Source organism: Xiphophorus maculatus, chromosome 16, assembly GCF_002775205.1.
Source record: "Xiphophorus maculatus strain JP 163 A chromosome 16, X_maculatus-5.0-male, whole genome shotgun sequence".
Taxonomy (NCBI): Eukaryota; Metazoa; Chordata; class Actinopteri; order Cyprinodontiformes; family Poeciliidae; genus Xiphophorus; species Xiphophorus maculatus.
The window spans coordinates 3,291,258-3,315,579 of record NC_036458.1 but is presented as its reverse complement, the minus strand read 5'-3'; the positions used below and the strand labels follow the sequence as shown (position 1 = coordinate 3,315,579).

Genomic DNA, 24,322 nt, shown 5'->3' with positions numbered 1-24,322 from the left:
CTGCAAGCATACTGCTGCATGTGCTGCAATAATTAAATTGCAACTTTGAACCACGCTGAGTTTTTATTGGATTAAAATGAGCGGGAAAAGGAAGATGGCATATTTCAGGAACTGGAGAGCTGCTGTAGAAAAACTGTTTTCTCAATGAGGTGAAAGTTCATGCATAAGGAAAGCAAGCACAGACTATCACTTGTTATATCACAGTCGGCTCATGTCTCTATATCTCATGTGTTGGGTGTGTGCAGGGTCAACCAGAGTTCACAAGTTTCAACATGAGGAATCAACGCAGAGACAGGAAGCAAAGCTCAGAGGATCTCAACGTGAACAGGAAACTGCGGCTTTGAAACGTTTTTATTGTTCTGGTGGCAACAGAAATCTGACTAAATTAGCGGCAACCTGTTTGGCCAATCAGAGAGCTGCTCTCAAGTGGCTAAAATGACATGAAGAAGAAACAACTGTTGTGATTGGTTAGAAGGATCTAAGATATGAATTCATTTTCTTCTGAGTTTATTCAGCTTTATTTGCTTTGGCTCAGCAAAACAATATGTCTGTTGGATAACTGCATCATTTTGCTGAACCATCTCCATGTTCTCTGCTGCGTTTCCATTGACAGTAAAATGTAGTAAACAGGAATTGTGAAAATAAATGTGCTGAATTGAAACTTGGCAATTTCACAAAAACCCAAAGTTTTGCAAAATTACTGTATTTTGCAAACATCCTGTATTAACCGGATGTTACTACTGCTGGAAACAACAAAGAAGAAGACAGGAAGTGGTATCAAGATGATATTTTTTAATAGTTTATTGAATAAACAAACTTATTCACATGTGATTTTAATTGTGGTTTTTATTTAATGGAAACACCAAAATTGAGAAATAGCATTTTATTGACATTAGCGGAATATTGACAACGCTTTGCTCACATTGGTAATGGAAATGTAGCCAATTATGTGAAGACGATGAAGAGTTAAAGCAGCAGTTGGATAAACAAATATGGAAAACTGAAGCATTTAGTTGTTTAAAACAATGTAACATCAAGAAAATTAAAAATACTTAACGTAAGGTCAAATGAGATTTTTAAATTTAAATGTTTTTCCAACTAAGTTTATAGTTTTTAGTTTATATTTTCTATTTGAATAGACTAAAAAGGTCTAAATGAATAAACATGAACTCAAATCCAAACATAGTAAAATCTAATTATTAATACTTTTTTCTTTTATGTGTTATTAGACCCATTGCGTTTACAAATCTGCAGTTATTATTTGGACATTTTTGCACAGTTGGTGTAACTTGGATTAAATCTAATAAATCTACTAGGTTACTAGGCAACAGAACCGCCCAGAGGTTCTGGTAACATCCAGAAAATACAGAAATTAAGCGATATGTTTTACAGATTCATGATTTTAATGTTTCATACTGTCGTTTTTATTATGTTTAGTAACTAAGAATAAATCAAAAACAGACAAAAAAAATCAGTAGTGTTGTATTTTATTTATTTTTGTCACATTTGACCCGTTTACTGTAGCTCAACCAGAACCAGTACCGCTTCAAGTCTTTATGGATTTTAGATGTAAACAATGTTTTCTCCACACGTTCCTCAATCAGTTCTGGTGTTCCACAGGGTTCTGGACTAAGACCCGTTCAGTTCTCTGTTTGTGTTTTTATGGATAATATCAGGAAACATTTATGCACTGCAAAAAATATGACCAAGTATTTTTCATCTAGTTTCTGTTGCAAATGTATTAGTATAATTTCAATAAGATGAAACTAACTTACAAGTAACTTTTCAGCAAGATATTGGAGTTTAAGTGCTGGTTCTACTGGCAGATTATTTCACTTATAGCTTCAAAAATGTCTTGTAAGTTAAATAATCTGCCAATGGATTTTAGGTTTTTAAATAAACATTAAAGGATTATTTAAGTTACTTTTTAATTGTGTCATATCTCAAGTGCACTAAAATATAAATAAAATATAAATTTCACTATAACTAGACTCAAAATACTTGGTAAGATTTTGTATTTTTCAGAGGATAAATGTTTGTTTTTACATTGTTGGATAAATTGTATTTTTAGTAATTATCAAATATTCGTTGTATTATGTAGTCTTGTAGTTACATTTAGATATTGTTTGCTTATATGCTTTTTACTCTTTATTCTTAGTATAAGTAATGCTTCTGTGTGTTAAATAATTCTGATTCTTTCCTAAGGCTTCCTGAGAGAGAGAGAGAGAGGTGATAGATATACTCAGCAGGACTCCCTGGGAAATGGAGGTGTTAGTTGCTCCCAGCAGAGTTTTACGATCCTGCAATAAACTCTGCTTTGTGATACAAAGCCGTTGCTTTGAAGCTATGCAACGTGTCTTATTCGACGCCGTGCCTGGAGAAAGAAAGATTTAGAGTATAGATAACATATGTCTAGATTAGTGAATGTCATTAGCGCTGCAACCATGCTTTGACCCAACCCCATAGAGTTGCAGCGCCCCGTGTGGCAGGGTTCCTAAAATCAATAAAATAGAGGAGCGGGAGATGTGGTTTCCAGAGCGGTCGGAGATTTGTAACTGTGAACACATCTCTGTCTGCTCTCCTCGCGAGAAACAAAGAATCTAACTCTCTTGTCTTTCCTGTGTTTTGTTTAATAGGTATTTAGACCTGACATACATTGTCCACCATGATTTAACTATAAAACCTGAGAAATCTAACGGTTACTGAGACTTTAAGTTTGTCTCCAAGACACAAAAAAAAGTATGAGATTTTTTATTTAAGGGTTTTTAACTTTGCTAAAAAGTGAAATCTTTGTTTGTGAAGAACCTGGAGGTGTAAAGATATAACGTTATAATGCTCAGAAAATAAAAGTGCTGTGGTGATGGAGGGGAAGAAGTCGGTGTGCTGTTTAAACCTCAGGGATGTTCAACTGGACCCGACTGAACATCTCAGGAGAACACGCCAGTCCGGTTCCGTCGATGGCGCAGGCGTACTGCTGCTCCAGGTAGCTTTTATCAAGCTTCTGTCCAGTAGATTGGTCTCCCAGACAGGCGTCCAGGTGGACGGTGGCTCTGAACCTGGACTGCAGCAGAACCAGAGACAGAGCCAAGGTGACCACAGAGAACGGGACGTTCTCTGATTCTTTTCCTGGGAAGATGAACGGAACCACGATCCGGTTTCTCCCAACAGAACCGTGTTTTTTGGTGAGAGACTCAAAGTTCTTCCAGATTCCATCGTCTGGTCTTAGAGGACTAACTGTGATGTTTGGGATCATCTGGTCTCCAGCCTGTCTCATTGAGTTCCAGCGGTCCGGTAGTTTCACGGGTCGGTGTTTTTCATCAGGAACTGTGCAGCCGAGCTTCTTGGTGCAGTAGAAGACGCTGTGCTGAGGCTGCAGCCGTCCTGTGGAGATGCCGTACCCCAAACTGCAGGTGACACAGTTCCAGGGAGCATAAAGAACCACGTCCCTGATGGAGGCCAGAGGCAGCAGACAGCTGGCTGGGATCATGAAGTCTCTGATTGCTCCATGAGCCATGAAGACGACGTCCACCGCGTCGCCGTGGTTCTTCTTCTCCTCTGCAGCGATGTGTGTCTTCAGGAAGTTAAACATGTCCGCCAGCTTGCTGAAGGTGCTGGACTCTGAGTTTTCTCTCAGCCACGTCAGGACGGTTTGGTCGCTACAGTTTTCCACAGCGAGCGTCATCAGTCTGCTGCGTTCATCAGGAATCGTGATGATGTCAGAGCGACGAACTCCTCTGACGCGTTTCCTCCTGGAGAAACCAACAAACCGGGCATCAGCTGCAGCTTTAACCTGTGCATCGATTTTAACGAGACGCCAACATGGAGGACGGTCTCAGATGAACCTATTGGTGTCCAAACATGTTGCCCTGGGGCCAAACGGCCCCCAATCCACACTTTGGACCCCCAGACTGCAGATTAATCAGAAAACCAGTCCTACCTGGGAACTCTTTGTGATCCTCCAACAGCAGCAGCTCTGCGGGTCTGGACAGAAGACGGCGGGAAAGTCCGGATAATCTGGTTGTTTCTGTGACTTGACCGCAAAAAAAGCACAAAAATACAAATGGATTATTATTGACTTTTTTTATTCTGTATATTGTTTCATATGTGTAAATTAAAACTAAAGCACAGAGCAAACAGCTCATATGTGACTGTAAAAATCTTAAAAACAGGTTAGTTTCTCACATTTTACTGTAAAGATAGAAAAACTGGATTTAAAGGCTTTTTGTCCATGTTTTCAATATCTGCATCACATGACGTGTTGCGTGTGAGTGCAGGTTTCACCAAACATCATTTAATGTGTGTTCAAGGTGAATCCAGGCTAACATGACGGAGTATGAAGCAGATGTTGCTGTTTAAAATTCGTTTTTAATGTCTCTAAAACAGTTTCTGTTATTTTTTATCATCTGCCAGCAAGTCTACAACAGCGTATTTGGGCCATTTTATAATTCCCTTACATGGAGTAAAAAGTCTTGCATTAGAAATATATATATTATAAGAAAAATCCCCTAAAGTTTAGCTAAAAAGACCAAAAGCAGAAAGTAGAGTTTGACTTCTGGGAAACTTTTTCATTTTAAATCGGCTCAGTTTCCTGGAGAGGAGGAGCCTGAGGAAGTTTCACATTTAGGGTAAAGTTTTATAAATCCCTGTTTTCATGCTGTAACAGTAACAGAGGGGATTTCCTCTGACAGCTGGGCGTGAACTGAAGGTTGTTCCAGATCCGGATGGTTTTCAGACTGGATGCTCCTTTCTGTTTGTAAATCCATCTGGTTTAAACTTTTTATTTTCCCTCCTATACACAAACATCCACCCCCCTAAAAACCTCTGGAAACCTGAAGTAGAACATTTTTATTGTTAAACAGCTTTAAAGGAACCTGCTTTGAGTTATTTGATTATTGTTGGTCAAATTAAACTTTTAAGAAAGAACTTTTCCTCTGCGCTCGGTTTTATTTGTGGCGTCCCCCAAGGAACCATTTTCATTCAGTTCTGGTCAAAATGCATAACATCACTTTATCTGATCATTAGGTGTGTCTGTCAGTCTCATTTATTGTTCTTTTCAAAATAAAAGCATCAATAAACTTTAATTACGTAAACGCAAAGTCCTTATTTTGGACGATTAACGAAAAGCTTATTTGTTGACTTGAGTGACATTTACCAGCAAAGTTCCTTTAAATCTGATGGATTCTACAGATTAAATTAGAGGCTTTATGTTATGATTGCATCTGCTGAAGACTTTATGTTGATGTCAGAAGCTCCTCCTCTGGTCACAGTTTTACTTTCATTTAGTTTCTGCTTTCGGTTTAAAGCTTCTTCGCTGTAAACTCTCATAAAAAAACATATTTTAACCAGAAGATGGATCCTTTTCATTGTTGGTTCCTCTGGAGGTCAGACCACCAGGATCATTTTAAAGGTTTCTTTAATTATGGAGTTTATATTTCAGTTAATGAGGTAATGTTTTTACATTTTATGTAAACACAAACTTTTTAAAGTCTTTAATTTTTCTGGTTCCCAGCAGGTTATTTATTCTTTCTTCCTGTCTCTTTATTTTTCTCCCTATAAAATTAATTTCTGTCCTTTTTCTGCTGTTAACTTCCGGATGTTATTTCATTATTTAACCACCAGAGGGAGACAGAAAGCTGCGTTTATAATAATAAACTTTAACTCAGAAGTTTAATCATACAAGCGCTAATTCCAGATATAAAGGAGTTGTTTGTGTGTAAAAATAATAAAATAAAACAAAATAAATGTAGTATATGTTTGGATTACCAGAATTTCATGTTGCACAGATTTTTGAATATTTGAAGCGTTTAAAATCAAAGTGTTTGCAGAAACTCAGAGATGCTGCAGAAGTCTGTCCAGCTCCTCCATCGCAGCAGAAAGCTGAATCAGGTTGTGAGTGTAAAAATCACTCATGGCTGTTTTTCTATCAGGAAACACAAGAAAACAAACAGAATATATATTTACATTAGTTCATACATCAGTAAATATCTAAATAATTAACAAAAACCTTGAAGTAGAATCATCTGAGGGTGAATTCCAGTTCTTAACATTCAGCAGACATAAAGGAGATAATATTACTCTGAATATTAATGTTAATGTCTCAATATGAGGCAAAATGTATCAACAAAAATAGACTGATTAAAAAATGGCTAAAGAAAAATCAAGTTTTTTAAAGACAAGCTGCATTGTGACTGCTTCTTACCTCACCGGTGAGCTTGAAGAGAAAACCTGGAGACGTTCTTCCCTCCGGATGATAAAATGTTTATGAAAGAAAAAAGGTTCAGGAAAATACCCACTTTCCTGAGTGGGTGTTAACCCACTAAGGAAAACACCTGAGTGGGCGTTTCCCTAAGTTTATTTAAATCTTTGAAGAAGGAAAACACTTTTACTTTCTTATTATTAACATTTTGTTGAAAATAGGAAGTTAAATCATGTTTTTAATGTTTGTTTTTCTGTTAAACTCAGAATAAATTGATTTCTGTGTTTATTCTAGGAATAGAAGATAATCCTATATTGTATAATTGCAACAAAACATTTATTTATTGTTTAGTCAGAGGAGCCAGAAGTCAGACAAAGGCTGAAAATTAATCTTTTAATTTTTAATTTTCTTATTTTTCATATAATATAGTCTCTTTGTTTTAATGCACAAATATGAATTTAAATTATGTACTTTTTTTAATCCTACAAAGTCACACATTCCTTAAATCTGAGTATTCTATTTATGATAATATAAAATTATAACTTTGTCCTTACTGTACATGTTTGTTTTTATTTGTTTTAATATATTTAAAATCTTTCTGTGATGTTACACCTGCAGGACAGTGGAACTGGAATCCGGTTGAACAGGTTTAGATATAAATACAAACCGGATGATGATGATGATGACGATGATGGATTTCCAAAGAAATTCCAGAATTGAACTTCCCATAAATCCGACTATTTACTGTAACTGAACATCTTTCTCCTCTCTGCGGTTTGGATCATTTATTTTAGTGATCAGGTCCAAAATGTATTTTCTCTTCCCACAGATTCTCAATCAGATCAAATAAAATGTCTTTAAATCTTTATCTGAAGTGTGTTTAATTATTTAGTAGCCAAAGTGTAAAAAATATTATTTTAGTTTTGCGGCCTTAAAATCCTGGAGGAGTTTAGATTCATTTACAGAAAGATTTTCTTACCCTGAGCAGCTCAATAATGTCTAGTTTCATTTTTTTAATCTCTGGAATAAAAATTAAATTAATTAAATTCACCTGTACTGAACTGGCTACTTGTGCTCACTTGTAATTTTTTTAAAAGTTATTTTCTTCAGTTATGATTTATTTATATTAATTAAATTTTTGGTATTGTTAATGTTTATGTATCCAATCAAATCAGATTTCATTTAATCGTGTGTGTAAAATGTTTTCTTGACAAATTTCTTTAGAGTTTTTTATGGTTTTGTTTTATTCTGTTGGATGTTAGTTAACTTTTTTCTTTTATTTTTTGTGCACGTCATATTTTCTATTCAATAAACATTATAGATTGTGATTTTTTTTCTTTTTTCTTTAAATATTTCCATTAAAACTTTTCGCTCATCACCTGACAGTCTGTTTCTGATTTTAGTCTTTAAAAGTATTTTCCTTTTCATCCTCGGACTTGAGCTGATAATGAGACCCTTCAGTTTTATGGATCTTTTATATTATTTCACTTTTTTCCTTTGTGAAATAAAGAAAAAATTATTTTTCCTTATAAAAAGGAAAAATAATTTCTTTTATTATTTTTAAGAACTTTGATGAGCTTTTATTATGAAACTCCTTCCTGTCAGATAACGAAAGCTAGTGCCAAAATAATTCTTAAAATAAAAACAAAAAAGGATTTTTGGATAAAACCAAAGTACATATTGCAATTATGAATAATCCTTCCACCAAACACAGGCAGTTTATAATTAACATTTCCAAAGTAAAACCTTTAATCAAACCTTCCTGAATATGAAAACTTTAAATTGTATATGCTTGGTTTGCGACAATGAAGGTATCCTTATATATGGCTAATAAATGGTTTATATATGTTATTAATTCATCTCTAAACACCTTACAAATCATTATAACTGTTTATCATCCATTAAATAAGGAAGGACACAAAATATAGCAATTTCTTGCCAAATAGTGAACCAATTTTATATATTTTATCTAGTTGTTATATTAAATATTTCTTATAAGCACAATAAACATTTATACGTGTCGTTTTTTTATCCTTAATTAATGCACAATAAACAGTTACTAATGCGTTATACTGTTTACAGAAGAATTGATAACATCTATAAATAAATAAAAGCCTTGTTGTAAAGTGAACATAACATTTTAGTATTTTAATTTTTACATTTCAAGTTTAAAGTTAACCATATTGATTAACCGTGATTAATCATTGGAAGAGCGATCGATCAACCACCAGGTGGTTTACGGAAAACCTGCAGATCAGAGAGTTCAGACAAACACTGCCGTCCCCTCTTAGCAAATATTTAGTCGTAGTTCATTTACTTTATTAGTTTTTTTATTTATTATCTTTGGGGGGGGGTAGACTCTTCCCATCAACCCGGTGCAGGTTGATGTCCCATAAAGACAGAGTTCAGTGAAGTCATTGTTCAGTAGATTCACCGGCTGCTCAAACGCCGTAAAACATGCAGAGTTTTCAAAAACCCAAAGTGAGGAAAAGTTTACAAAGTATGAATATTTTTATTTTTATGCTTTAGCTCAGGGGTCACCAACATGGGCCCCGCGGGCCCCCGGTCGCCCGCGGAGCAGGACCTGTCATTAGGGAGCACTGCCAAGAAATTATTCAATTTAATGTTTTTACATTGAAGTAATAACATTTGTTTATATTTAGATTTTTTTTTTAAAGTAAATTACAAAAAATATTTAAAATAAATTTCTTTATGCATAAAACTCTTTTCTATGGTTAAAGTTCAGAACTGCACAGACGCCATTTTATCGGAGGGCAGCAGTTTCAGCGCGCTGCCTACCTTAAGATTTTCCTTGAAGTAAAAATAGAAAAGAATAATTTCTGAAATTTTTATTATCGAACTCTCTTTACAATTAACAAAATTGTGGAGAAAAAAAAAGATCTTTTGTGTCAAAACATCTTGTACGTAGCGCACGTCTGAGTCTGGGGGTCAAAGGGCACGCCAAAGCTTAAATCTTATTGGTCAGTTTGCTTTTGTTTATTTGGCGGCTTGGCGGTTTTTCTGTAAGCTAGAAATGAATGACAGGAGTTTGAACCTCCAGTAGTTCTAAGAGCGGTTTGGATCCCGGCGGAGCTTTTTACAGTGTTGGTTCTGGAGGGTCGTCAGTTTCTGAGCTTCTTTGATGTTTCCAGAACCGGAGAGCTGATGGGTCACATGTTAGCTGACATCTGCCGCTCTTCCTGAGCGTCACGCTAAGACTGTGGGTTAAACCATTTAATCTAGTCGAAACGTTTCCCACAAGAGTAAAAATTAAGCAAACATTGTTGCTTCACCTTCTCCTCCTTTGGACGTCTGACCACCTGAACCTGGGAATCAACATCCTCCTCTGTCCGTGGATCTCACAGCTTCGCTTCCATGTCTTTATTATTTAGCATCGTTTGTATAAAAAAACAAACAAAAAAAGGCTGCGCTGCTTTAGTGGTTTAGGTTTGTGGGGCTTTTGTGCGATGCCACATGATGCGCGTTGGAGAGGTGGTTGTGCTCCTGCAGGTCAGGTGCAGTGATAGTTTTCTACCTTCCGATCTGCCAGCTGGTGACCCATCAGCTTTTAAGTTTGTGAAACCACAACAAAAGCTAATAAACCGGCGACCCGCCAGAATCGCGCACTGTAAAAAGCTCAGGCGGGATCTTAGAACTATGGGAGATTCAAACTCCACTCATCATTTTTAGGTCACAGAAAAAGCAAACTGACCAATAAGATTTAGGTTTTGGGTGCCCTTTGACCCCCACAGACTCACACAGATGTGCAACACATACAAGATGTTTTGACACAAAAGAACTTTTTCTTCTCTCCACAATTTTGTTAATAGTAAAGAGGATTGGATAACAAACAAATACAATAACTTTTCTTCTTTTATTTAAAGGAAAATCTCAGTGCGTCCAGCTGCAGCTGCAACAATCCAGACTCTTCAGTCACTTATGGGCAATTTAGAATCACACAGAAAATCTCCAAAAGGGAATCAAACTTAAAACTCTGAACTAAGAATTTCTGATCACATAGCAATTAGCCATAGCTGCATGGTAAATTATTACTGATAACTATTGTCAGTAGCCCCTAACATTAATATGACCAGGCAGCATGTAATCATATATTTATGTATATATACTCTTATTATAAAGGCTGAGCCAAGAAAATGTATGTCTGTATCAAACAAGTAGCCCTTCGTGTTACTCTGAACACGTGAAAGTAGCTCCAAGTCTCAAAAAGGTTGGTGACCCCTGCTTTAGCTGTACAGACTTTATTGAAAGATTAAGTAAATGTTGAATACCACGGCTTGGATGCAACAGTAACTTTGACCTGTCAACAACGCCGATCAGAACATTTCCAGTTCCAGACTGAACCCTGGACTGAACCTGGACCTGGGAAGGAGGAGCGACCCTCAGTCCTTTAAACTCAGGTCAGCAGCATCAGTCCAGCAGAAAGCAGAGGTTTGCTCTGACGGGTTCTGCTCACCCATCTGGACCTCCGCCTGCTCCTCAAACATCTCAACAGGTCTGCAGAGTTTATATTCACACTTTAATCCGGTCTTTAACTGCAGCTGCTTTCATGATTTATTTTTAGTTTGATCCTCAGACAAGAAGAAGTTCCAGCTGGCAGAGAATCAAACCATCAGAGCAGCAGGTAACTCACCAGGTTGCTTCAATGAGATGTTTATGTTTTCTGTTTGCTTGATCAAGATTTCGGGAGAAGAAAACTGTCTTGGAAGGTCGTCCACATAAAGACGTCGTCTGATGTCCAAATGTGGAGAAAAAGTTGAAGATGCTTCCTGTTAAACATCTAATTCAACACAATAAGAATCAACTGCAGCAACTGAAACAAGAACTTTCTGATTCAATGTTAGCTCAGGGTTTAGTTTGTTTAGTTTCAGCAAAAAGCAGTAAATGGATGTTAGCTTGTAAATCATAAATCAAGCTGAATATATTGAGTTCCTCTGCTTTCTCCCAGAGCTAACTACAAACAGCCAATCAGCTTAGGGAGGAGGTGAAAGAGATCTATCTTTTCATGTTTTATCTGTCTCATAGCAAACTGTCACCACATGACAGTTTTAACAAATATAAAAAAAATAAATATTCTTTTACTGCAGCTTTCACCATGTTTTGACAATTTAGCAGAGTTTCTTGAGCAGAAGATGTTTGGATGTGTCTTTTTATTTTAGACTGAATGTTATTCTCTGTTTTATAGTGATGGCGTCCCAACGCTGGATTAGCTTGGTCCTGTTAGCTTCACTGATCTTTCTCTTCTGCTGGACAACCGTCTCTGCTTTGTCTCTTGGTGATCCGCCAAATGTCCCCTCGTCTCAGTACAGAGATAAACGAGACATGGCAGCCAGCACTAGAGAGCAGGTGCAAGCATCTACAGAAGCAGTCAAAGCTTCTCTGACTACCATCATAGAAGTGATGCAAAACCTTGATGTTAAGAAAGTCAAAGATATAATGGCCAGTTTCTCGAAGATCGCCAGCCTAGCACCGGGCATTGGAACTCTAGCGGCGTCCGTTCTCAACATGGTCTTAGCTTTTATCCCCCAGGAAGACCTGGTGCTGAAGGAGGTAAAGAAAGGGTTTGCTGAGGTGAACCGGAAGCTGGACCTTCTCTCCATCCAGATCTCCAACTTGGCAACTGATGTTGAATGGTTCAACTACGCCAGCATCTACTCTAGAGATGAAGTCGCCATCCTCAACGCCTGGGATAAGTTAAATGATCTTCGTCAAAACAGTAACTTGGTATCGACTGATGAAGAAAGACTCAGACTGGCTGAAATATTTGCCAACTACTATGAAAGTTCAGGAGCTGAGTCCAGTGTGTCCAATCTTTACCGCTACCTGACAGTGGACAGCACGTCTCTGAGCGAAAACCTCAACAATCTGCTGAAGAAGAAGTTTAAATGTGACGTTAAAGAGATCGGCAGGTATAACTTGTACTTCAGTGGCTTGTTGTGGAAGGGGATGTTTGTCAACCAGTTCTACTGGAAGCTGATGGGTTTCAACACAGTGAACAAAGAAGCTGAACATGTAGAGATGTTCACAAAGGTTTATGAAGCTCAGTATGCAGCCATAGACTTCTGCTTGCAGAACTATACAGATTACATGAAGAAAGATGTGGAGGAGACCGCCAAAGGACTAAGCGCTGATGACAAAATGGCCGTTGCTCTTAAGGTGAAAGCATTTCTGGACAAGAAGTATAACTGGTACAACTGGGTGGTGGTGGTATACAACAAGGCAGACAAGAACAATCATATTGTGTTTGATGCAGCTGAGATTGAAGCAGGTGAAATCATTGTGCTTGTGAGCCACACTCCCCATGCTTCTCTGTCAGACGAAACATATATTAGGGAAACTGCAGAAACATGTTTCAGCAATAAATACTGCACAGACATCAAAATAAACCAATGTGTGGAACACCATGGAGGCACCTATCCTGCATTCGCTGCATTTGCCAAGGTAACACATGTAACCTACTATGAGGACTTTGCAGAGGTCCCAACGCCTCTGCATCGGGTGGGATGCTCTTGGTCTACTGGTGGTGGAAGGATTTCCATACATTTCTCCAGGACGTTGCCCACCTGCACAGATTATCTATGTCACATCAACAGACGGTGCGGCAGACTCCTGTACTCAAACGAATGGGTTTGTCGATGTCCTGCTGGATTCTATGGAGAATATTGTGAGCAGCGCATCGACAAAAGCGTAATCCCGAGACCGGACGCCATCTTTCCCCCCATCAAAACTGTACAGGACAGGCTGAAAATCCTGGAGAATGGCCTGAAAGAACTCAGATGTCACAATTCTTAGAAGATTTTTTACAGAACCCTGAAAGAGGAAACCATGGTTCGATAGAATAACAGCGCATCCCACTGTGATTCAATAAATCACCACCAGATGGCGCCAAAGTTGAGTCCTGCCTGTTGGAATAAAGTCAGGTTTCAGATTATGTTACTGAATAAATGACTGTTTATTCTGAATAAAAATACAATTAAATGCAAACATTTAAGTTAAATGTCTCTTTGCATCCTTTGCTCACCTGTTTTTGGTTTTGTTTAATTTTAGAAGATGGAGTTAATAAACCAGATTTTTAACATAATTACTACAGAGTAGAAAATTATGTAAACAAATCATATTTTGGTCAATAATAACAACAATAAAGGAAAATTAAACAAAAATAAAGTAATTAATTAATTATCAGAAATGTATGGTGGCCCTGAGGTGCAAAGCACAACAACATTAACAGAAACACAACAACATTAACGGAAACACAACAACATTAACGGAAACACGACAGAAATGTGTACTCTCAATAAATGAACAAAAATCTAATGATTATTTCATGTTTCAATTATGATTTCATTAAATTATATTTTTTTAACTCTTGATTTAAAAAAATAGAAGAACATGGTAACATAGTGGACAGACAGCGGAGGATCTTCTCAGATAGGCTGCTCCTGCTCTGCTGTCGTAGGGACAGATGCAGGAAATCCTTCCTGCCATCTCACTGTACAATAAAAGCTAAATCATTGTTCTGCACTAATCAGTCTGATTTTGCACAACTGCACTGTGGCACACTTGCTGTACATATATTTACATATACATATCTGCATTTTTTGAATCTTTGCAAGGACTGCTCTTTAGTAGCTTTTTATATTAACAGCATTTTATATTTTACAATTTATAGGATTTTATATTTTATTTTTATTTTATCTACAACTACTACTCAGTGGTAGTTGTTATTGTGTCTTGTCTCTATGCTGTAACTGCGAAGTAATTTCCCTGCAGGGATGAATAAAGTACTTCTATTCTATTCTATTCTATTCTATTCTATTCTATTCTAACGTGCATCAACAGTGACAAACGAACTTGCAGTGCCATCAAGTGGTAAAACTGTGGCACTGCAGGACATTTTCAGATGGAATAAATACGTAAGTTTGTGACATTTTTCAACTGATCCACCAGAGGAGTTTATAGACTCCTGTTCTCTCTTTTTTTTTTTTTATCAGATCCTAAAACCTGAAATATTTTAGTTCATTTAATTTTTGTTCAAATAAAATAATGTTTTATTATTGATGAACTTCCTTGATATTCATTATAATTTATTTCATAAAAATGTGGGCCTTAATTTGATGTCTCATTTATTTGCAGTTTGTAATTTTATACTTAAATTTTATTTTTTATGTATTTCTGTAGCTATTTTGTTGCTAGGTTTTATTAATTGGCCCTTATTTTATGAATATAGATGGAAACCTTGATAAATTGAGCTGGAGGAATCCGTCCCACTAAATAGCTTAGATACTGAAAAGTCTGGAAAATAAAGACTTTTCCCCCTCCACCAATCACAGAAGCTCTCTGTGGAAAAACCCGCCTGATAAAAGAGTCCTGTCTCAGTCGCGCTACAACATGAAGAGCGTTTAGTGACTGGAGGATTCCTTCTCAGCCTCAGAGCTTCTAAAACATGGAAATTTTCACTTTTCCTACTTTAAATTAGACATTATTTCTCTGAGCTGCACACAGCTGTTGACATACCTAGCAACGGTTGCTAAGCTGACTCAACCTGCGTTGATGGAATCTGGTCTGTTATGACATCACAGAGATATATATGACATCACAGAGTTATATCACAGATTTCAGACAGCAACTCTTTACTTCTGCTACTTTCTTTAAGAGACACAGCTGGAGTTTGGTGAGAGATCGAGATAGTTTGCGATTTAAACAAAATAGTTATTTAATTGTCCTAGAGTTTGTTTTACATTGTAAATCCAAGAAGCCATGAGCCACACAAAGAACGGGAGCCAGCAGTTTAATGTAAACCTGATACCAGACAACCTTGAGAAATTAGACTCTGAGATGACAACAGACGAGACATACGACAGCAATCCTGTTTCTGAAAACGAGGACTCGGACTTGAAGATGGTGGATGAATTCATTTTGGAGGAACTTTCAAATTCCACTAATGAAGATGATTTGATCTCGACTGAAAGGGAACCGGATATAAAGATGGTGGATGAATTCATTTTGGAAGAACTTTCGAATTCCACTAATGAAGATGAGTTGATCTCCAATGAGAGGGAACCGGATATAAAGATGGTGGATGAATTTATTTCGGAAGAGTTTTCAAATTCCACTAATGAAGACGATTTGAGCTCGAATGAAAAGGAACCAGATATAAAGATGGTGGATGAATTTATTTCAGAGGAGTTTTCAGATCTGACAAAGGCAACTAATCTGACGTTGAAGGAAAAGGAGTCAAGTCTGGAATTGATGGAAGATTTAATCTTTGAGGTGCTGCCAAAGGATAGGGAAGTGAAAAAGTCAATCTCTGACCAACACCATTTAGAGATCCCAGGTAATTCATTGGATGACCTTCCACCAACAAAAAACCAAGAGTCTAGCGATCAAGCTGCTCCTCTTCCCATTGCACAACAGAACAACAAAGCAGATGGAGTCGAAATGAAGGAGAACCTCCAAAATTACAGCAACGAACAAGGCAATAGGGATTTACCGCCACCAGAGGATGAAGAAACCACAGTACCATCAGTGGAAAACTCAATTTCACAGGAATCGACCCATTCAACATGCAGAGAGTTAGTTGATGCAGAGCAAGAGTCAGTGGTTACCACACAGGTTGCTGAACCGCTGCCAGTCGCAGAGAAAGAGGAGCAGAAGTCATCCATCATGCTGCTTGTCAATGCAGTACTGATCAAGGCCATAACAAAATCGAGGATATCATGCACGTACAATCACCTCCAAGTCATCGTAGAGAGGTTGTCTGAGAAAATCTGTGCTGAGGTCAAGGTGCAAGATCTAAAGGACATTAAAAGTAGTCTGAACAATCTGAGCAAGGACATACTGAGAGCAGTCCCAAAAAAATTAGGCTGCTCAAAAAAAGATGTTCTTTTACTGTTGGGTTTAAACTGTTCAGCGGTAGATAAGGAATTCATTTCCATTTGCAAAACCAAAATAGCAAAACCAGCCAAAAAACCCAGCCTCATTCAACGTTTCTGGGCCTCTATAACCAAGACTCTTCCCAATAAATTGTAGAGAAATATGATTATAATAATAATTAAAAATTATGTTGTTTGGTTGGTTCGCGCTAATATATGTTTAAACCTAACAGAAATGGACTGTGTCAAATGGACTGGGTTAATCTGACCTAGAAGTCAGGAAGGAATTCAGATTTGGAGAGACGTGGAATATCAGTCACTTAAGAGAGGAAAGATGTTAGTTTTAAGCTGTTGTGCAAGAAAGTTCTGGCGCCCAACCTTTCAACTGCTCACTTGCAAAGGAACCGGGCCGGAGACTGGAGAAAGAACCTCTATTTGGAAAGACATGAAACAAACAATATGACTAAAAGTTTGTCTGAAGTGGACAAGATGTTGAGGTCAAGACGTGAGATTAGAAGTACGGTAGGAGGCCGTGAGCTTAATAGTACGGCAAGAGGCCGTGAGCTTAGAAGTTCGGCAAGAGGCCGTGAGCTTAGAAGTACGGCAAGAAGCCGTGAACTTAATAGTACGGCAAGAAGCCGTGATCTTAGAAGTACGGCAAGAGGCCGTGATCTTAGAAGTACGGCAAGAGGCCGTGAGCTTAGAAGTTCGGCAAGAGACCGTAAGCTTAGAAGTACGGCAAGAGGCCGTGATCTTAGAAGTACGGCAAGAGGCCGTGATCTTAGAAGTACGGCAAGAAGCCGTGAACTTAATAGTACGGCAAGAAGCCGTGATCTTAGAAGTACGGCAGGAGGCCGTGAGCTTAGAAGTACGGCAAGAGGCCGTGATCTTAGAAGTACGGCAAGAGGCCGTGAGTTTAATAAGCAAGATGTCATGAGTTTTAATATTAAGCCAGCTGAATCTGCTGGCTTAATATATCTTAAGAGAGATTGCTATTTCTGTGTTGTTGATGTAAAAGCTCTGAGGAAAAAGGCCACAAAAAGGGACCTTGAATCTTCCCTGGAAAGACAGATTCTCCCTGAGAGAGCCAAAGTTCTCCACTGAGAGAAATAAAAGATTTCTCTGGGTGGCCTTTGATATTGTTTTGGAAAATGAGTAAATGTTGTGAACAAAGAAGTCTCAATGTTTTCGAAAACTGAGTTTAAGGATGACTTATGCGAGTTATAGTGCAGTATTTGTTTTTTAATTTCTTTGTCTGGGATCTCTGGAAGAGGAGGTTAAAGTGATTCTGTTGCCTTTGCAGAGATAATTATGTGCACACGCTAAATTTGGACAGTGGCTAGTTAAATCAGTAGCCAACTAAATTTGATATTTTTATAGACAACTCAGGCTCTCAACACTTGAAATGTTGAGATCTGGAAGTATTGTAGGTACTGAAAAAAAAGCGTCTTGTTAAGAGATAAGTAGACGTGTTTTGATAGTCCAGATGAGTAATATAATATTAATTTGAAGGTGAAATTCAGGTGAAGATGTTTTATGAAAGTTATGTTCTAAAGCTGTACTTAAGGAAAACAAGGAACAGGTTTTCATCAGAGACATTTGTAAAACTACCAATATTTAGCAGATGTTTCACTCTAAATTAGCTAAATATTAGATGGATATGCGAGTTGGACAATTAATTTGTTAAATTCCCTTAACATAGAGGGGTAGTCATGGTCATAGGGGGGTATTTTGTTAATTACGTACTAAGCTTAAAATAGTTTAACAATAATTACATTACTTCAGCACTGGAAATGAAATGACTTGTACAATGGTGTGAATAAGTCACTAGTTACAGCACTGGATACGACTAAAGGTGTCCAACATATCTAAACAAGCAATGCATCTACATATGCAAAAACAAATTTCAATGTTACTAAATCTTTTGTTTGAAAAAACACTAAACAGAAACAAAAATCTAGAATCTATAAGTGCAGATTGAAGTCTTCCAGAGGAAAAGGGGGTTTCTGGTCCTATTGCTGCTCCATTCTGCTTTCTTCATAAAAATGGGGGCCTTAATTTGATGTCTCATTTATTTGCAGTTTATTTTATATTTAAATTGTATTTTTAATGTTTTTCCTTAGCTATTTTGTTGCTAAGCTTTATTAATTGGCCCTTATTCTATAAATATTGATAGAAACCTTAATAAATTGAGCTGGAGGAATCCGTCCCACTAAACAGCTTAGATACTGAAAAGTCTGGATAATAAAGACTTTTCCCCCTCCACCAATCACAGCCGCTCTCTGTGGATGTTAGTTCTTCTGCAGCAGATCTATTATTTCCACAGGAATCTCTGAACTCTTCGTCATCTTCTGTACCTTGTGAATCCATCTTTGCAGAAGTATTAACTTACTTATGAAATACATAGGAGCCAGGAGACATCATTATCAGTTTAACTGGTAGCCACACTGCCCTGCTCTGGCCGAACACACAGAGAAACAAGGAGGCTTTGCCTTTATTGCTTTTATAAGCACGTAACCTTCCGCTTCACAAAGTAGTGCCAACAAAAATACAACAGTGGCAAGCATCGTACTCAACACCCCCACTCGATGGTGCCACACATTCTAGCCATAGCACTATTTTCCAATCATATATGACCCTATGAGTGGGAGCTGCGCCAGTTGGTGTTTGTGGCTGACCGTTCAGTCATGACGCTAACTGTGTCTTTTGTTTTTCAGCTGTTGGACCACTTGCATGCAGTCAATCACATTGTGAGAATTCCGTTTTATATCACACTAGGTGGGTTCAAAGTGTAAATTTATGAATGTATATATATTTAGAGGGTAAAAAATTGTTTTGTGAATGTAACTGTTAAATGTTAACTGTTAACTGCTGTAGCAGTTGTCTGTTATTTTACTGTTTGATTTTTGGAATAAGAATGTTTTGTTTAGTTTTTGAAGAATTGTTAAACTATACGATCACATCTAAAAAAGAAAAATAAAGAATTCTGAGGAGCGCTGGTGGAGCTGTTGGACCACCTGCATGCAGTCAATCACATTGTGAGAATTTCATTTTATATCACACTAGGTGACAACAACCATCCAAGACTATACTGGCGCTGTGAAAAGCGAGAAGGGTTACACCCAACAACAAATGTAGGCTACATGAGAGAGAGAGACAGACACATACCAGGCAGGTATAATCAGCTGAGCAGTAAATATTAATAGGAGGCAAGCAAGAGCAGAACAGTATTTCCTCTGCAAACTTTTCTCCTTGAAGGTACCTGTAATGTCTTAATGAACAGAGGAGGCTCGAACTGTGTTCGTAGCTCTTTATTGTTGTGCTAACTTTCTGGTAACTACAGGGAGCGCACTTGCAAGTCACAGAATACAAGGACTGTACCAACTCAGGTAAACACAGGGGTAAATACACCACATCATCCCCCTTTTAGATGGAAATAACATTTTCATCTATATTAACTAAAATAAACTAAAGATCACTCATTCCAGCTTAAGTGCATTTTTATGTAGAACCAAACAATGACCCAAACGTATATTTACTTGATACTCAAGACTTTTTTTCTTTCTGTTTACCTCTGCATCTAACTCAGATATAACCCTTAATGCAACATGAATCATAACAGAACATAAGATGCATAACTATTATGCCTAGATAAACACAAGGCTATTCAAGATATCGTTTCGGCGTCTTCCGTGGTCGTGTGGAACGCCTCACAACCACTGAAGGATCTGGGGAAACAGGAGGGTGCACCCCAGAGTCCAGAGCACTTTGTTCTGGTGTAATGTTTACATCATTTTGCTCTTGTGTTGGTGTTTCAATGTCCTTAATATCTGGTTCAACTACAGCTTGGGCACGAAGCTGATCTCCATGTCGTCTGTGCACAGTGTTCGAGTACCGCTCTTTTACTTCATAAGAGACTGGACCAGTTTGTCTTACAACCTGTCCAGGTGTCCACTTGTGAACTCCTCCCCCTGTGTTGCGAAGATAAACAGCATCATCAACAGAAAAGGAACGGTCCACGGCTGTGAAGTCATGTTGAGCCTTTTGTCGATACTGCTTCCTGCGAACAGTCTCCTTGATGTTAGGTTTGATGAAATCCAGTCTGGTGCGGATGTGTCTGTGCAAGAACAATTCAGCTGGAGACTGGCCTGTCGTGCAGTTTGGCGTAACACGGTACTGTAGCAAAAACAATGAAAGTTTGTCCTCAATGCTGCCTGATACGCTGGCAAGCTTTTTCATGCCTACTTTAAATGTCTGCACATATCTTTCAGCCAAACCGTTTGTGGAAGGGTGTCCTGGCGCACTTGTGTGCAAAATGCCATTTTGTGTCACAAACGTTTGGAACTCTGCAGATGTAAAAGTGGTGGCATTGTCTGTGACTATTTGTTCAGGAAGTCCATACGAAGCAAACAGTCTCTTCAACCTTGTAATCGTGGCTTGTGATGTGATGTGTGGCATACGAAATACCTCCAACCACTTCGAATATGAATCAACCACAATCATGAACATGCTTTCAAGGAAAGGACCAGCAAAGTCAATATGCAGTCTCTTCCAGGATTCACCAGGGAACTCCCAGGGATGCAATGGAACATGCTGCGGCATCTTCTGTTCCAGCTGACATGTTTCACATGTTTTGCAAACCTGTTCCAGGTCATAATCCAGATTTGGCCACCAGACATATTTGCGAGCTAAGGCCTTGGATTTTACGATGCCTTGGTGACCAGAGTGAATCTCATTTAACACAGCCATTCTCATTTTAGAGGGTATAATCACTCTGGTTCCCCACAAAACACAACCCCTCTCAGTTGAAAGCTCATTCCTCTTGTTGTGATAAGCCTTTAAACTCTCATCTGTAACAGTGGGCCAACCTTCCATGACATACTGGTAAACCTTTGACAAGTCCATGTCTCTGCGTGTGGCCTGAGCAACCTGGGTCGCATTTAGTGGAGCTTCTTCCATATGCGCAATTAACAGTGAGTGTACTGCTGCTGAACTCAATGCTGTTCCAGTGTCGCTTGTTTCAGGCAGAGGACAGCGAGAGAGCCCATCTGCATTGCTGTGTTCTGCTGATTTTTTGAAAACAATGTGGTAATCATATGCTGACAATATGATAGCCCACCTTTGAATGCGTGCTGCAGCTAGGGTAGGTAGGTTCTTGTGCTCACCAAAAAGCGTCAACAGGGGGCGATGGTCTGTTGCTAAGGTGAAATGCCTGCCCCAAAGGTACTGGTGAAACTTTTTTACTCCATAAATCAGACCAAGAGCCTCTTTTTCTATTTGAGAGTACTTTTTTTCTGCTGGGGACAGTGTTCGGGAAGCGTATGCTATTGGTCGCTCCTCCCCACTTGGCATTGTGTGCTGTGTCACCGCACCGATGCCATATGCAGAAGCATCACACGCTAAAGTGAGGGGCAGGTTGGAGTCATAATGCGCCAGCACCCGATCACTTGTCAGCAGACCTTTGCACCTATCAAACGCTGCCTGCTCTGGGTCAGTCCATCTCCAAGTCACACTGTCTTTTAGTAACTTGTAAAGTGGAGCCAGGGCCGTGCTTTGCATTGGCACAAATCTCCCATAATAGTTAACAAGTCCCAGGAACGCTTGAAGTTCTTTCACATTAGTAGAAGCAGGAGCGTCCTGTATTGCCCTCACCTTTTCTTCTGAAGGGTGGACTCCGTGTTCATCCAGGACGTGTCCCAGATATTCAATTTGTGGCTTGTTAAACTCACACTTGGAACGTTTTACTCGCAGACCATTCTCCTGAAGGCGTTGCAGGACCTTTTCCAGGTTGCTCAGATGTTCCGCTTTTGAGCATCCAGTGATGAGCAAGTCATCCAGGTAGACCACCACTGGTAACCCTTTCATTATGTTTTCCATAATGCGCTGAAAAATCAATGGAGCTGTGCTGATTCCAAAAGGGAGCCTATTGTAAACGAACAGTCCTTTATGAGTATTGATAGTTGTGTACTTCTTGGAATCCTCATTCAACAGTACTTGTTGATAGGCTGCTGCCAGATCTATCTTTGAGAAGTACTTTCCTCCCCTGAGTGTTGCCAATAGTTCCTCCAAACGTGGTAGAGGGTACGTATCTGCTTCAAGGCCTTGGTTCACTGACAATTTGTAATCCCCACATAAGCGAATAGAAGCGTCACTCTTTAGCACCGGCACTATAGGTGCTGCCCACTCGCTGTGTCTCACAGGTGTGATAATGTTACACTTTTCCAGTCTTTCGAGTTCTTTTTCCACCTTTTCCTTCATTGCGAATGGAAGAGGCCTGTGTTTATTAAATTTGGGCAGCATCTCAGGTTTGACCACAATGGTAGCTTTAATGTCTTTCAATGTGCCTAACTCCTCCTTGAATACATCACTGTAAGTATCCAAAAGCTCATTGAGTGATAGGTGTTTTGGCTCACCCACGTACTTAATCTGCTGCCAGTTAAGCCGAAGTTTTGTCAACCAGTTCCTTCCACACAGTGATGCGCCATGTCCCTTAACAATCAACAGTGGCAAATCCGCAGCTTGGCCTTCATACACCACTTTTGCTACAAGCTGTCCCAAAACACAAATACGTCCTCCATTGTAAGCTTTGAGCTTTACTTTAGCTGGCTGCAAAGGCAGGTGAGAGAACTTTTTCAAGTATGTGGAATGTGAAATGACACTTTTTGCTGCTCCTGTATCAATTTCCATTTCCAAATCAACATTGTCTATTGCAAATGTTGCTTTATATCGTTCATCATCTTCAGCATTAACAGTCAAAATGGCTAACTCCTCTTCTGGGTCTTCCTCAGCTGTCACATACTTTGTCTCTCTGCTGCACCTGCTTGGCACATTCTTTTCATGACTCTTTTGCACTTTAGTTTGACATGCTTTCCTAATGTGTCCAATCTTCCCACAATTATGGCATTTAGTCTCTTTGAAATGACATTCATGTGCATTGTGATTTTTTCCTTTGCATCTGTAGCACATATTTGTTTTTACTGGCCTCACCTTGTGAATGTTTGCCTCACTAGTCCATTCACCCTCTGCGCCTCTAAGCTGTCGAGTGTCTCTGTCTGCTGTCTCCATATTGAGAGCAATCTCAAAAGCTTTGGCGAAGGTCAGCCGGTCCTCTGAAAGTAACCTCCTCTGGCACGCTTCGTTTTTAATTCCACTTACGAACCGGTCCCTCAGTGCCGAATCCAGCGACGCACCAAAATCACAGTTAGCTGCTTGATGTTTTAGCTCTGCGACATACTGGGCAACAGTCTGACTCGTCTTTTGGTTGCATCTATTAAAACGGAAACGTTCAGCAACTAATATGGTTTTGGGTTCATAGTGTTCTTTCAAAATGTCCACAATCTCGCCAAATGTCTTGTCTTTTGGTTTTTCAGGCTGTACCAAGTTTCGTAAAAGTCCGTATGCTTTAGCACCCATTACACTTAGCAACACCGCCACGTGCTTTTCTTTGTCAACGTCGTTAGCTTCCAGGTACTGCTCCAGACGCTCGATATAAGCTGTCCATGGCTCAACCTCTGGTCTGAAGTCATCTATTTTGCCAACCTGAGCCATTGTACTCACTAGTACTGATACTTGACGTCGTCTCTCCTCCGAAAAGTATCCTCGTCGCCAGTTGTAATGTCTTAATGAACAGAGGAGGCTCGAACTGTGTTCGTAGCTCTTTATTGTTGTGCTAACTTTCTGGTAACTACAGGGAGCGCACTTGCGCGTCACAGAATACAAGGACTGTACCAACTCAGGTAAACACAGGGGTAAATACACCACAGTACCTAACATAGACCAGCAGCTGCGCTGCATCAGCCACATCAGTGCTTTCGTCCAGTTGCAATGCGAAATAGTCACTTGCTCGTATCTGGTCCAAAAGTTGATTAGAAACGTCCCCTGCCATGTCACTTATTCGTCTACACACCGTGTTGTCCTAAATGATATAGCATCCATTTTCTCTGCCGCGTCCTCACCAAGCATTTCCCGAACCATGTCTTTGCTTGCTGGAGGTAAGAAACCTTCTCCGTCGGTGTGGGGCTTCTTTGCCCGAGCTTTGTGCTACGATGCCGCATAGGATGCTCTCATTGCTCTCGGGACGTTAGCTTGCTGCACAAATGTTGTGTCTGCTTCGTTATTTGTTCCTCCTTGCGTTTGAAATATTCCACTGACTTTTCAGCCTCCGCTGGATGTTTCTGTTGTAAATGCCGTTTAAGTTTGGACGGTTTGAAGCACTCGTTTGAAAGAATTTCGAGGC

At 39.0% G+C, this 24,322-nt stretch overlaps 2 protein-coding genes across 3 annotated transcripts; one reads left to right on the top strand and one right to left on the bottom strand.

Annotated features, from left to right (window-relative positions):
• Window positions 1–10,601: 10,601 nt before the first annotated feature.
• LOC111611578 (cephalotoxin-like protein) lies at window positions 10,602–13,211 on the top strand. Of its 2 annotated transcripts, none has more exons than XM_023348553.1 (3): window positions 10,602–10,709; window positions 10,779–10,838; window positions 11,400–13,211. In XM_023348553.1, the coding sequence occupies exon 3, from the start codon at window positions 11,402–11,404 to the stop codon at window positions 13,004–13,006; it is 1,605 nt and encodes a 534-aa protein (XP_023204321.1). In that variant the 5' UTR covers window positions 10,602–10,709; window positions 10,779–10,838; window positions 11,400–11,401; the 3' UTR covers window positions 13,007–13,211. The 2 variants fall into 2 exon arrangements, with proteins under 2 accessions (XP_023204321.1, XP_023204322.1); XM_023348554.1 differs by having other exon boundaries at window positions 10,607–10,709; window positions 10,791–10,838.
• Window positions 13,212–19,749: 6,538 nt separating this feature from the next.
• On the bottom strand, window positions 19,750–23,634 carry LOC111611656 (uncharacterized protein K02A2.6-like). Its single transcript, XM_023349204.1, has 2 exons — window positions 23,074–23,634; window positions 19,750–22,512 (listed from the first exon to the last, which is right to left on the bottom strand). The coding sequence occupies exons 1-2, from the start codon at window positions 23,632–23,634 to the stop codon at window positions 19,750–19,752; spliced, it is 3,324 nt and encodes a 1,107-aa protein (XP_023204972.1).
• Window positions 23,635–24,322: the final 688 nt, after the last annotated feature.